General features: G+C 55.3%; 3 protein-coding genes across 3 annotated transcripts; 2 read left to right on the forward strand and 1 right to left on the reverse strand.

Moving 5' to 3' along the window:
* Positions 1–97: 97 nt before the first annotated feature.
* On the forward strand, positions 98–4,480 carry CCM_02645 (polyA nuclease; the record flags this gene model as incomplete). Its single annotated transcript, XM_006667797.1, has 1 exon — positions 98–4,480. The coding sequence occupies one exon, from the start codon at positions 98–100 to the stop codon at positions 4,478–4,480; it is 4,383 nt and encodes a 1,460-aa protein (XP_006667860.1).
* Positions 4,481–8,757: 4,277 nt separating this feature from the next.
* CCM_02646 (forkhead box protein L2) lies at positions 8,758–11,727 on the forward strand (the record flags this gene model as incomplete). Its single annotated transcript, XM_006667798.1, has 3 exons — positions 8,758–8,788; positions 9,215–9,258; positions 9,448–11,727. 3 exons carry the CDS (start codon positions 8,758–8,760, stop codon positions 11,725–11,727), a joined length of 2,355 nt encoding a protein of 784 aa, XP_006667861.1.
* A 696-nt stretch (positions 11,728–12,423) lies between these two features.
* CCM_02647 (DUF1649 domain protein) lies at positions 12,424–14,180 on the reverse strand (the record flags this gene model as incomplete). The annotated part of the gene is made up of 3 exons (XM_006667799.1): positions 12,424–12,614; positions 12,670–13,535; positions 14,125–14,180. 3 exons carry the CDS (start codon positions 14,178–14,180, stop codon positions 12,424–12,426), a joined length of 1,113 nt encoding a protein of 370 aa, XP_006667862.1.
* Positions 14,181–14,468: the final 288 nt, after the last annotated feature.

The following is a 14,468-nucleotide window of genomic DNA, read 5'->3' on the forward strand; positions in this document are numbered from 1 at the left end:
CCGTGCCTAAGCTCTGCGACAAGATCCTGACGGCCCCGGCCCGCTTATGCCTCTCGGAAACGATCAGCGACCGTGGTAATCAATAAACGCATTCGCAATGTATTCCAATTTCGGACAGCAGCAGCAGCAGCCTGGCACCGGCCAGCAATATGGAGGGGGCTTCAACAACTTGGGCCAGCAGCAACAGCAGCAGCCCAGCCCTTTTGCATCCCAGCCGACTGGCTATGGCCAGCCGCAGCAGCAGCAGTTCACCGGATACCCCATGCAGACCCAGCCGACCGGTATGCCGCAGCAGTCGCAGTCACAGCCGCTCCAGCAGCAGTACACGGGCTACCCCTCGCAAGGCTTCAACACGGGCGCCGCACCGCCGCCGCTGCCTTCGATACCGAGCCAATACCAGTCGCAGTTTCTGCAACAGCAAGCGCAGCCGCCGCAGCAGAACTTCCAGCCTGCGCACGCCACGGGCTTCTCCGCATCACCGCAGCAGACTGCTGGACCTACGCAGCCGCCGCCCGCTTCTGTGAAACCCCAGGCTACTGGATTCAGCCAGATGGCTGCTTCGTTCAACATGGGGGGTGGATCCTCCCATCCGCAGGATACTCGGCCGGTCAAGACGAACAAAATTCCCAACATACGACTGTCGTTTATCACCGCCAAGGACCAGGGACAGTTTGAAACTCTTTTCAAATCGGCTGTGGGTGAGGGCTCCAGCACCATGTCTGGCGAGCGCGCACGCGATCTGCTTCTTCGCTCGAAGCTCGACGGTGACTCGCTCTCTCATATATGGACGCTGTCGGATACCACGAGGGCTGGGGAGCTGTACTTTCCCGAGTTTGCTCTGGCCATGTACCTCTGCAATCTGAGACTCTCTGGTAAGACACTGCCCCAGATGCTGCCCGAAAATGTCAGAAACGAAGTCTCGAGCATGGTCGACATTATTGGTTTCAGCGTTGTTGACGAGTCTGGGGGCTCTTCTCTCGCTGCGACCAATAAGCCGGATTTCCAGTCCAACAGCCAGACCGCCGCCCAGCAATCCCAGCCTCAGGCGTCCAACTCTCAGATTCTGCAGTCGCAAATGACAGGCTTCCCGACTCAGCAGACTGGCTTTGGCAACATCCAAAGCATGCAACCACACGCGACTGGCTTCCCTGGTGTGCAGAACCCCCAACCGACAGGTTATGCCGGCCCCAGGCCACCAATGCCGCCTATGCCTACGGGCTACAACCAAAGCGGCATGTCTATGCCTTTGAATGCGCAGCCAACCGGTGCACCAGGCCAGTGGGGTCTTGTTAACGCTCCATTGTCTGGGTTACCTAATATTGATGCTTTGCAGGCGCAAATGATGCCTCAGCAGGGCCGCGAGGGTGGTACATTTACCACTCAAGGGCTTCAGGGCAATGCCGTCATCCCGTGGGCTATTACCAAGGAAGAGAAGACACGATACGATACTCTTTTCCGAGCATGGGACGGTTTTGGCAAAGGGCACATTCTGGGCAGTCAGGCTATTGAGATTTTTGGCCAAAGCGGTCTCGAGAAGCCCGATCTGGAGCGTGTCTGGACGCTGGCCGACCATGGCAACAAGGGTCGTCTGGATCTGGACGAATTCGCTGTCGCCATGCATTTGATTTACAGAAAGCTGAACGGCTACCCCATTCCCAGTAACCTGCCTCCCGAGCTCGTTCCGCCCTCTACGCGCAACTTTAGCCGATCGATTGGCACGCTCAAGAATATGCTGCATCAGGAGTCCAACTTCCGCAAGGACTCTGGCGCTGCTTTGCTGCCGCAAAAGACTGGCGTTAGCTACATGAAGAACCGCTCGCTGCGTGGAAACAACTCTCCCACTACTGCTGGCCGCAAAGATGCCACCGTATTCCGAAATGACGATGAGAGCTTTGGTTACAAGTCTAGTGCTCGCCGTAGGGTTGGCAACAACGCTGGGGAGCGCTCTGAATCGCCCTCGTCTGTTGGCTCCAACGATGAGCTGAGTCTGGAACAGCTCCGAAAGAAGATCAAGGAGAAGGAGGTCCTTCTCGATGCCATGGACTTCCAAGATGAGAAGAACATGGAAGAGGACGATATTCTTGACAGACGCGATCGCCGCGAATCGGAGGAGTTGTACCGCCGTATCCGTCGTATCCAGGGAGACATTGATGCTCATCCCAATGCGTCTTTGGCGGGCGGCGACTCTGATGCTGAGAAACGCGCTCTGAAGCGTCAACTCCAGAACCTTCTTGACAAAGTGCCTGACCTGGCTTCGCAGGTTCGCAGGACTGAAAAGGCCATCATGGATGCCAGACTTGAACTTTTCCGTCTCAAGGACGCCAAAGCGAACCCTGGTAGTGCTTCGAGCATTGTTGGAACTGGCCCCGGTGGCATTGTCACCGAATCCGATAGACTGAAGGCACGAGCCAAGGCCATGATGCAGCAGCGTACAGCTGCCCTGACTGGCAAGAAAGTTGACGTCCCGCTCACTGATGACTCTGCCTCCAAGCGGCTAGAGGAAGAGAACATCAAGGTGAAGAATGAGAAGGAAAGCAACGAGAGAATGGTCCGTGATGTCGAAGAAAGCGTTGGCGAATTTGCCCGCGGCATTGAAGATAACCTCAAAGACGGTGCCCGCGACAAGAGTAACGAGCACGAGAAGCGCCGGTGGGAGGATGCACTGGGCGTCGAGGATGAAGTTCGCGATTTTATCTTCGATCTCCAGCGCGAGAGCCGTTCTTCCCGCGTTCGGTCCCAGGACAAGCGCACCACTCGAACCACGGCGGCTGAGCAGCCACGTCAGGAGCGTGCTGCTCCCGCCCCTACTCGAGTTGAATCCCCGGCATCAGCTTCACGAACCTCTACACCCCCCGCTGCTGGTGGTTCCTACGCTGCTTACAAAACACCTGAGGAGCGTTCCGCCTTCATTCGGCAGCAGGCGGAGCAGCGCATGGCTGAGCGTCTTGCTGCTCTTGGTATCAAAGCTCCTTCCAAGCCGGGCGAGAGCGCGGCACAGCGCATTGAACGCGAAAAGGCGGAGCGAGCAGCCAAGCTCAAGCAAGCCGAAGAGGAGGATTCGCGCCGAGAGTCCGAACGTCGTGCTCGGTTGGCAGACGAGCAAGGCGTGCCCCCTCCAACTGCTGCAGAGACGCCTAAGCCCGCGCCCCCTCCTCCTCGAAAGGCACCCAAGGCCGATGTTGTTGAGACCCAGGCAGCGGAAGAGAAGCTTGTCGAACAACATCAACAGCAGCAGCAGGAAGCTAGAGACATGCAGTATGTACGACCATCAAACAGCTTGAAGTGCAACACTAACAAGGAATTTAGAAACACGGTGAAGGAGGAAGAAGATGACTATGCCAAGGAGCAGCAGGCCACCTCGGCACGCCTCAAGGCCTTGGAGGAGCAGGTGAAGCAGGGCAAGCTACGCAAGGAAGAGGAGAAGAAGAGGAAGAAGGCTGCTCTGGCCGAGGCCAAAGAGAAGGAGACTAAGCTGGCTGCCCGACGAGCAGAGGCGGAAGCTGCAAAGCAGAAGGAGCTGGAGCTGCAGCGCCAGTTGGAGGCCATGGACGGTGACTCTTCGTCAGACGATGAGGATGGCCCGGAGCAAATTACGCCCTTGGAGTCTTCCACGCGCAGCCTGGACGAGGAGCCCAAATCTGCACCACCCCCACCTCCTGTGCCGGTCACCTCACCGCCGCCGACGATAGTGACGTCGCCCCCCGCCGAGAGGGAGAGCAAGAACCCATACAAGAAGATGATGTCGCACCCGTCCGAGGCCACGTCTCCTGCGACCACGTCGCCCGAGGCCGCTCCTGCGGCCGCCGTCGCCGTCGCCCCTCCCGTGCCCAAAGCTGCCACACCACAGGCCGATGCTTCGACGAACCCCTTTCACCGCATGACCCAGCAGGGCGGTGGTGCTGCTGCCGTTCCACCTCCTTCGCAGGCTCCCATCTCGCGCAAGAGAGCCGACGACTCGGACGACTGGGGCTCGGACAGGGACGAGGACGAGGACGACTCGGAGGACGAGCGCCCAGGCGGTGGCAACGCGGCCCAGCTGGCGTCGATCCTGTTTGGCACCATGGCACCACCGCGGCCGCTTTCTGCGGCCGGCAGGGACTCTAAGCCGGCCAGCCCAGCGCCGGCCAGAGAGGCTCCCATCGCGTCGCCCCCTCCCCCTCCCCCTCCCATGACTTCCTCGGATGCACCTTCTGGTCCGCCTCCGCCTCCTCCTCCTATGCCTGGCAGCAGCGACTTGGGGGCACCCACTGGCGCACCGCCTCCGCCTCCTCCCATGCCTGGCATGGCAGCTCCTCCTCCGCCTCCTCCTCCGGCTGGCGGCGCACCACCGCCTCCACCGCCTCCCAGCGGTGCACCGCCCGCGGCGTCATCAGTTGGTGCCCCCCCGTCGGGGTTCCTGGGCCAGATCCAGGGCGGCTTGAAGTTGAAGAAGACACAGACCAAGGAGAGCTCTGGATCAACAGTCGGGAAGGTTCTTTAGGTGCGCGGAGTGGTAAGATGGAAGGACTAGTGGACTATTCTTATTTTTTTTTTATTCGTGTTCGTTTACTTAGTATTAGTGTACTTGTTGACGGGGAAGGTCTCCCGCGAAGAGCGTGGGGAAGAAGGATTGAAGAAAGATTTGCATCTATAACTAGTGGAATCTCATTTTTAATTGACGATTTCTTCGGGTATCTAATTTGTATGGATTGTCAACAAATACGAGCTTAAAACGATTCACAATGGGATTGTTTAGAGGCGAATTGGGAGGGAGCCTCTTGGACGTTCCCTCGCTGGCTAATGCAAGGTTTCCTTGGTGACGGCAACTACAAGACGGCCCGATATACGCAGGGATGACAGAGCCGCTATTCCACGCTTGTGGTCGGCTTCACATCTCTGTAGGGAGAATAGGAGACCAGAACAAAAAAGCAGATGACAGTGGTGGCGTCAAGGTACAATGAAGATGCAGAACTGCAAGGGCGGAAGTGGCGTCAAGGGAGCAAAGCCTACCTGTGCGTCCAAGTTGAAATGAATGTGAACAAAAGCTGTTCTTTTTTACATTCTTGTTTGCTTGCTTCTGTTGAATCAAAAAAAGACTTCCGGCTTTAATAAGGTAATACAAGAAAGATAGGAGATGAAGAGCAGCAGGGGGGGCGTATGCATGGTTTGGCCAGAGCGCTTCTGGAGCCATATAAGCTAATAGAGAGGGTTAAAAAAATAGGAGAGTTGGGCAGCAAGTGTCATTTTAATAGACCCTCCTTGATGCGTTGGCAAAAAAATGCACGGTGATGATGGATGACGCCCCTTGTGACCTGGAATTGCGTCTGAACATGGGCTTGGATCTGGAAGTGACGGGGCCTAGCTCATTGGTTGGCCTCTGCTGGGCTGGCCGGTATTTACTGCGACCACCCGTGAACCTGGGCTGACCAGACCAGACCAAGACGAGGCGACATAACAACGTGTTCGTTGGAACAAAAGCAGGTTGCTTTTTCTGGGTGGGAAAAAGAGAGTTGCACAGATCGCTGGTGAACCTGAACGCCTTGCCGAGGGGGACAAAGGGCCATGCGGGAACCTAGCACAGCGTGACTCCTAGGTCATACGCAAGATGGGTTCGGAGTTTGATTAAACAAGTCGATGTTTCAATTTCGACATGATGGGTTTGCGAGGGCAAGGGCGGGAGGTCGTCTTATTCTGTTTGCTCTTCGTTATCATGGTACCGCGGCAGGGCGGTGCAAAATTACGGCGGAGAGGGGAGCGGTGTCACCGGCGGCTCCGTGGGCGCAGCGGCGTCTGACCGGGATCAAGGGCAGGCAAGTTCACGGTTTCAGTTTGGGATCTCGGTGCCTAGATATTAGATATTGATGTACGGGGGGATTGGGCCATGACCCCCTCTTTGCTTCTTGGCATTGGTAGTTTCCAGAATGGAAATATCAAATATCCTGGAAGAAACACCGTAAAATACCTGGTCAAATTGTATGGAATTCCTTTTTAGCTGACTCGAGCAGCAAGCACTGGCCAGGCCGGGGAAAGCTATGAGAGCTAGCTATAACAAAGTATTACCGACAAGCTTAAAAAAAAAAAAAAGCTCCGAGATTGGAGCAGTTTATGCAAGCTCTTGGCTTTTTGAAACTCGAAGCTGAAAAGCTCGAACCGCCTTGCCGCCCAATTGGAACAGCGGCGTTCTTATGCATGCATGCTGATAGCTTAAAATTCGAATATAGTAGGACCGGGCTGTTTTACGAAACACGAAGCGCATTGACAGGTTGACAGGATACGCGCTTTGCTCCCGGGGGGGGGGGGGGGGTGTGAGCCTGTGAGGGCAGAAGCCAACCAACGCCAGTTACTGATCTGATGGGATTTTACTGATTTAGACGGTGAAACATTGAATTGTCTAGTAATTCCTTTTTTTTGGCTATTTTTTCCTTCTTGAGTCAAAAGGTTGGCTCAAGTTCCAGACTCGATCGGGTCCGATGGCGGCCGGCCGCTGGGGGTGTGACGCCTTGTCTCCTCCCCCTTGAAGAGGAGCCCGCTGTTCCATTCCAGCAGGCCGGGACGGCGAGGATGGAATGCCGGCGTGCGGAGAAGACTTTGCTTTCTGACAAAAAGAAAAGAAAAGAGGAGAGGGTGCCATCCCGGGACCCAACAATTTGTATTAGTTACTTGTACACTTGAAGTCGACTAGCGAGAATCATGACGGCATGGGTTCTGCACATCATACTGGACATGCGTGTAAAAGATAGGTACACGTACATAACTCTAACGAACTAACGTTGGGCGCTCAAAATGTCGTGCTGCAGGAGCCGAGCTAGTTTTGTGGCTTGGGCGGCGTAGGCGAGGGAATTTGTTGGTCATTGGATGGAGAGTTGGATGAGTGGCTTGCGCGGTTTGGATTCTGTCGTGATCAAGTCATGGTGGCAGAATATGTCCATGTGCGGATAACAGGTAGAGCATCTCGAGTTGATAACGGCTCACGGTCAGCAGCCAAGTGTGCGCTGTAACGCGCTACAAAACCGCCAGCCAACCACTGTAACATTTTCCGTGCCAACTTGTGGGCGGCTCTCCACAGCTTCTGATTGGTCACCTTTTCGCGTAAATCAAAACAAACCGACGCGTCTTCCTAGACGCGTCTCCAAAACGGACAAGCTTTTTTTTTTCTCTCAAGATGGTGTGTCAATGGGCAGCTGAACCAGCGCTCGGCATCGAATCAATTCCCGCGCCACGATGGGGTCTGCAGAGTTTCATCCTTTTTGGAGGCCAAGGCATCATCCATCTAACTATCTATCCCTTCCCAGAATCCACTCGTCTTTGCTCGTCCTAGCACATGTTTCTGCCCGTTTGTTCCCTCGAGCCAGCGAGTGTGTGTCAATGTAGTTTATGTATACGTTGATACGTTGTGTGAGATGGAAGTGTGGCAGTGTGCCCCTCCACCCTCGGCAGAAAGGTGCACGTAGATGCCCCCTCTTCTTCGGGTAATTGAGTCGGTCTTGTGATGTCGACGTTTTTTAACCTTTTTTTTCTTCATCTTCCTTGTCGGTGGTCCTGTCATCGATCAGGAGGCGACGTTGAAACAAGAGTGCCGCCGGGGAAGCAGCTAAAAAAAGACGAGCGCACGGCAGTACAAAGGAGATTGTGATACATGTACAACTCGACATAGCCGAGGAACCACACAGGAACCATTGGAAGAAAAATGACACAAAATCCGTTCTCCCGTCGGGGGCCTTGTACGAGGTCGAAGGGGGATAGCTGCGTGTCGCACTGGAAGCTAACTATTAGTTAAGTTAGACTAGTAGCTTCTTACTTGGACTAACTGTCTATGGGGATGTGCCAGCTCGGCTCGTGCAAGTCTCCCATCATTGGCTGCCACCCACCGAATCCGAAACCAGGTTTATCATTCAGTTTTTAAAGTGGCTTCATATCGAGATCGTGAATCCATAACTGGAGCTCCACATGGTGTACCTACTTTTTTTCTTTGCTTTTTCTTCTTGACCTTTGGACGGGATGTAGGTACATACATAGGTACCTAGATATCAGTTGTCTGTCCGTCAGTCAGTGAGAGAGAGTAAGTCCCTGCGCTATGCCCAACGCGCATCATGTTTGTGAGTGCTGGGGGATTGTAGAGAGATAAGTAAAGGGCTTGGACGTAAAACACGAAGGAACGTGGCAAGTGATGGGCGCGTATGAAATCCTGTGCATTCCGAGAACCCCGCTTCGGCCGGCCGTGAACGCGGTTGAGGTTGTTGGAGTGGTCGCAGGCTGGGGTCAGGGCCGGCCAGGCCAGGGCAGCGAGCTCAGCCCCTGCTAGACCAGCTGATGGGCGTCAATGGGGGGGGTCTCGGAGTGGGATGGTGGATGGTTTGCAGGCTCACAGCCCTGCAACCTGCAACTGCATCAGAGGTATCAGAGGTCTATTGGAGCGATTTTGACCATTCTGACCCAGGGACCGGCCTACATACCACTGCAGCCTGCAGCACCAAGACGGGCTTGTCGGAATGACACGCCACACACCACACACCACTGGCCTCGAATGCACAGCACCTCGTTCTTGCGCCTCTTGCGCCTCTTGCTCCTCCTGCTCCTCACCCGTGCATTGAATGCCTTTCAACAAGTGCCTTGTATATCCGTTATAGCTGCAGCTACCTACTTGGCCCACTGCCTACTCGCCCTTCTTCCAGTCCCTCTCCACCCGCACCTCACTGGAGTCTGGAGCCAAGCTGCAAAAGCTCCACTGCTCCAAAAGCCTGCTTGCCTGCCTTGCTTGGTTGGCCGCTGGCCGCCGACATGGCCCTGGGCTCCAGTGCGCTCGACCGCTGTAACCTTGCTTAAAAGTGCACTGGTAGGCCTGCCAGATCAATCTATTCCTGCCCAGCTCTCCTCCTGCAAGCCGCTGCAACTCGCTCCACCCATCATCTACCTCCCCCATCCTCCCTTCTCTTCCACCTACACCCGGCCCCCTCTCCCCTCCTACATCCTTCACTTCTTCCTCACCATTGCTCCCTCATTTCTTCCCTTTTTCCCTCGCCACCGTTTCTGCCGCTTTCAATCTCGACTTTGCTCAATCACCACCTTTTTTTCCGCCCTCATCGACGACCAACACACATCGCACAGCTTGCACAACTCCCACCCCGACGCCGCCCGACGCCCCTGACACGTACATCCCACACCCAGCGCTGCCGACGTGCAACAGGCACGCCTTCATCTACACGTCGGCTCTCCTCCCCGACAAGACCGCGCCCAGATTTCTTTTACACGCGCCCCACAGCTATACAATATCACCCTTGGGTAAGCACGCCTTGCCATGTCCTCTTCTTCTTTTTTTTTTTTTCCTTTGTTCTGGCTTGCTGCCGAGCTGGCGTCATCATCGCCCGTCTCCGACTACCGTGAATGCCCGCAACCGCGTTTGACCGCTAACGTTACAACCCACTACTCTAGCTCAAACACGCCGCGTTTGCTTCCGCGCTACACGCTTAGATACCTCACCCCATTGACCTGGCCGCCATGGCCAAGTCGACGCGTTATTCCGGCCAGGACGAAAATCTTCAAATCTTCCACGACGACATGTTCGAGATCGCACGTCCCATGACCAGCCACGCTCCCATGCCATCCGTCACCCGTCCGCCACGCCGGCCCCTCAGTGCTTCCAGCTCCAACGTCATTCTCGACCCGCCTTCCACGGCCTTGTCCGGCTACTCGCCCTACAAGACGAAATCGTCATCCCCTCGCTCTCCTCTCAAGTCCTCCCAAGGCGCCAGACTCAACATGGTCTCCATGGCCCCTCCAATGGCAAAACGCCACACCACCGACAACCTTCAAAAGCGACCCCAGCTCTCCAAGTTTAAGACAGGCCCCCAAAAACCTACCTTTGACCTTAACTTTGGCAAGGAGAATGTCCATCCTCACATCTATCCCGCCCCTCCCCCAATTACCATTTCCATGGAGAATTACTACCACCAGCAAAGACCCAACGCCAACGGCAAGCGTGGCCTGATGGATGCCGCCCCGATCCGAGACGCCCGCGTCAAGAAGCCAAAGATGGACGACAACGCCTTACCGCCTCACGACTCCTTTCCTCCCCTCTCCGACGACGGCACTAAGCCTCCCCATAGCTACGCCCAGCTCATCGGCATGGCCATTCTCCGATCACCCATGCGTCGTCTCACCCTCGCTCAGATTTACAAGTGGATCAGCGACAACTACTCGTTTTACAACCCCAACGACGCTGGCTGGCAAAACAGCATCCGCCATAACCTGAGCCTGCACAAGAACTTTATCAAGATTGAACGACCCAAGGACGACCCCGGCAAGGGCAACTACTGGGGCATTGAGCCAGGAACCGAACACCAATTCCTCAAGGAGAAGCCTCCCCGAAAGTCGGCACCCTCTGCAGAAAATCTTCCCGTCATGTCGACACGTCTGGAGCCTTCTATGCACACCACCCCGAATCTGAGTTTCCACGAGCCCACTCTGCCACCCCAGGGCGTTCGTCGCCAGTCTGCTCTGCCACCACTGCCTACCTCGCAGGCCACCTTGTCGATGCCCGCCGAGGTTTCCTCCGACGCCACGATTCCCGTCTCTGACTCGGCGGCTCCCGAAGACGTTGCCGACCGCCACGACAACGATCTACCTCACGACGCCATGTACTCGCCACTGCCTGCTACCATGCACTCGTCGCCACCTGTGCCTCGACACGGCGAGCGAACCGGTACCCCGCCTCCCATGACAGGCCAGCCCGCCTCATCCATCACTCGCTCCCACAAGCGCAAGTTTGCCTCGATGGATGACAGTGGCTACATTTCTTCCCTCGAATCTTCTGCCATGCGTCCCAACCAAAAGGCTATGCTCCTAACCTCAGAAGCTGACCGTCCACGTATTAAGCGTGGCCGTGCCGAGGAGGAGATTGCCCGCCTGCGCCACTCGTCCCCCTTTAGCCCGACCAAGTCTCGTTCTCTGTCCGTCTACGGCCCCGTCTCTTCATCTCCCTTGAGACAGGCTGGCGAGGGGCATGCTCTGCTGCCCCTTACCCCCATGGTCAAGATGAAGCCTCCCGCGCGCCCCCCGCCCTCGGCCTCTCCTAATACCAATTTGAGGATTCATCGCGACAAGGTCCGCCACATGCTCCAGTCCCCTCTTCGCCGCGTCATAGGCGTGACCGAAGAGGCTCTGCCCTGGAGTCCGGCATTCAATCTCGACGAAACTCTTTACGCCTTTGATGACCTTCCCAATAACGTCGCCGATTTCGACATTTTCCAAGACATTGCTAGCCTAGACGAAAATAGCTTTCCCGTCATCGGCTCCGCGGATTCTGGCTCTCCAGTTAAACGGTCTGCCAAGCGCGCCCGCCTGGACCGATCGCTTTCTTCGTCTGGTATCGAACAACTGACGGGCTCGATCAAAAAGTCGATTACTTCTGCTCCTCTGCTCCGCGTTCCTGAGCACTCGCCTCTGCATTTCCTCGACACCCCTAGCAAGGTTTTTGAGGGGATGAGCTCTCCTTCCAAGATGTTGCTCGAGTCTCCCACGCGTGCGTCGCCCAGTAAATTCTCCACTGCCATGCTGGAAATGTCTGCCGACGACTCGTGGCCGTCGCTGGTCCTGGATCCCAGCCAGTTCGCTTCGGGCAATGAGAATACAGAATTCAGTGGCCTTGATATTCTGCAAGGCTTCCAAAAGATTGGTGCGGGCTCTCAACCGTCCAAGTCGACGCGCCCTACCAAGCCCGCTTTTGGACGCAGCTACTCGACGGCGTTTTAATGATGTGAGCCTCGTGGAGTCGTGTAATGAATGATGTTGATGAATAATGATACCCGCTGCTTGTTGGCAGTGACGGCTGGTACAAAATAGAGCAGAGGATCCAGGTGATTCTGGCAACCTACTTATTGGCTTCGCAGCCACTCTTTGCTTTTTTATTTGCTTTTTATTTGCTTTATTGCTATTGGCGAGCTATGATTTGGAATCGAAAAGAGGAACATATGTTAGGAGAATTTGCTTTTACCATGGAAGGTTATCTGAGGAGGCGCTTGGTTCATTGGCGTTGCTCTACTTTACTGTTGGCTTGTTGGCTGCATGCTATTTTGGTTAATAATGTTTCTTTTGTCTCTTTTTCTTCTCGGAAGGTATCTATCTATTCTTTGATGCGCTCTGGGAAAAGACTCTTGTTTTGAGTACTGTACGGCACGGACAGGGAAACGGCACGGGAACAGGATTGTGATGAGTTTGAAATTAGCTGGCCAATGGCCAAGAATGAAGTTTGAATTTCCATTTCTACTCTGGAGTTTATTCGCTGTTGTTGAGAACTGTTGCGACTGATTGTGGTGTATGTATATTGAAAGGGTATCTAGCAACGAGGGTCTATATGCGCTCCCAAACGCCAAAGTATGCAGGAAGATCTAATTACAAAGAAAGGGCCATGTGATGTGATGGACATGTGCGGCCGAGGGAGAGTCGGGGTTAATAGATGCGCATGCGCGCCGCCCAGCCTGTGCTCTCCTTTTGCTCGATGCTAATCTTGCAGGGAAATGGGTTGCCGCCCTGGGTAGTGATGGGGGGAATGTGATCCTTGTGTGTGTTGGCGAAGGTGACGATTTTCATGGCAGTGGTGAGGAGGGTCTGCTCCATGGCTCGGCGGACCTTTGCGCGTTCTGTTTCCGAGGTTAGTTATTGTCCATTGGCCGACTGCGGAGGAGAAGAGCTCACCAGATTCCGTCCTCGGCTCAGCGACGGTCACCTTGACCGTCCAGCACTCCCAGCAGACTTCATCATCACCGCGCGCGAGCCAGGCCTTTTTGCGCCTCTTTTCAAAGAAGCGGACCGAGATCTGGCCGCGAGCGCCACTGGCCGAGCTGCTGGTGACTGCGGTGGTGTTGTAGTGGTGGCGGGGCGAGGCGCTAGCGGCGGACAGCGGCGAAGAGGAGGAGGAGGACGACGACGAGTGACGCTCGGCGTCGAGTTGCCGCTCGAGGGCGGCGGCGCGCTGCTCAATCATGGTGGCGAGCTCGTCGTCGTCGACATAGGGCAGGGTGAGATCGAGGACGTCGCGGGTCGAAGGGTGGACCGAGGGGAAGAAACGGTTGAAGAAGATTGTGTGCAGGATGGCGCGGACGACGTCGCGGACGGAGCGCGGGTCGGCAAAGACGTCGAGGATAAACTCGGGCGGCTCGGCGGTGGCGGTGTCCATGCTTTGGGGTCGTCGGTGTCGTCGTAGTGGGAGAGGCGGAGGAGGGTTGAGGAAAAAAAAAAACCGGGCGAGGGACCGACCGGGCGGGGTGGCGAGGGAGGGGAGGGGGAGAAAAACGCGCCCGGTGAAATGGCGCGATCGGAGAAACCGGTGAGCTTGACCGTTGAAGAAATTGCCGGCGTGCGGCGGACGATTGAATTGAACAGTCAAAGGACAATTGGATTGGAGTATGCGCGGAATCGTAGAGAGAAGAGATTTTGAGAGACGATAAAACTGAGAGAAACAGGCTTGGAGGGGAGGGGGGGGGGGCGAAAAGGGAAGAGAGGGAGGCTTGAGAGGGATGAGGTGCAGATGATGACAGTCAGCTGCTCGCCGGCGGACGTCACTGCGGGGGATGAGCGTTTGGTGGGGTTCAAGCTAAGCTTTTGGCTTTGGAACGGCGCTGATTGGCGGGCTTGGAGGGGGAGCTTATCAGCTGTTGGGCAGGAAAAAGGAAAAAAAAGCAAGACACAAAAAGTCAGTCTTGTGGAAGAGAAAAGATGTGGAAGAAAATTAGTTGATGAATTGGGGATTTTATACAGATTAGTGAGCGTGAGAATACAATTGCCAACGTGAGTGTGATGATTGACAGCGACGCAAGGAGAAGGGCACAGCTAACTGTACCTACCTACCTAGGTACCTATATATAAGAGCCAGTGTCAAAGAAGGAGGCTACTGGATCAGAGGTGTACAAAAACTCATTTTGGGGACATTAGAGATATCAGGTGGGTGCTCACTCGAACAAAGAACGAGCACGCTCTATCCTGTTGCTCTTCGCTTAAAATTAGGGCCTTGACAGATGAGACGTATCAGCGTTGCATCCGATACCGAGTATGAGGAGAGCTCTAACCAAAACAGGCCACTCTTGACTCCAGAGATGATGATGCATAGGAGATCAGGCGACTACTAGGTACGAGCGGAGGCGGACTTCTAACTATTCTGCTTGGTGCCCCAGGTTTGGAAGCTTTGGGCTTGTGACATACTCTGCCATTGCTCACTCGCCAGACCCGAACATTTTTTTTTCTTCGTCTCCTTTGTCAGACTCCCCTGTCGCGACACTGTCAATTTTTTCTTTGACACCAATTTTTTTTCAACGCGCCAACAAACATTCTGTCAAACCACATGCCAAGTTCCCATCTTGGTGAAGGGAAGCCGAATCGGGCTAGCGCGCGCAAGCTCTCGATTCTGGGGGCATTTGTGGCGCAGAGGTGGCACAGGCATCTGTACGGAGTACAAGCGAGGTACATGCAAACTGGCGGCAACCCGCAGCTGATCCCAG

Source organism: Cordyceps militaris (genome assembly GCF_000225605.1).
Source record: "Cordyceps militaris CM01 unplaced genomic scaffold CCM_S00002, whole genome shotgun sequence".
NCBI classification, from domain to species: domain Eukaryota; kingdom Fungi; phylum Ascomycota; class Sordariomycetes; order Hypocreales; family Cordycipitaceae; genus Cordyceps; species Cordyceps militaris.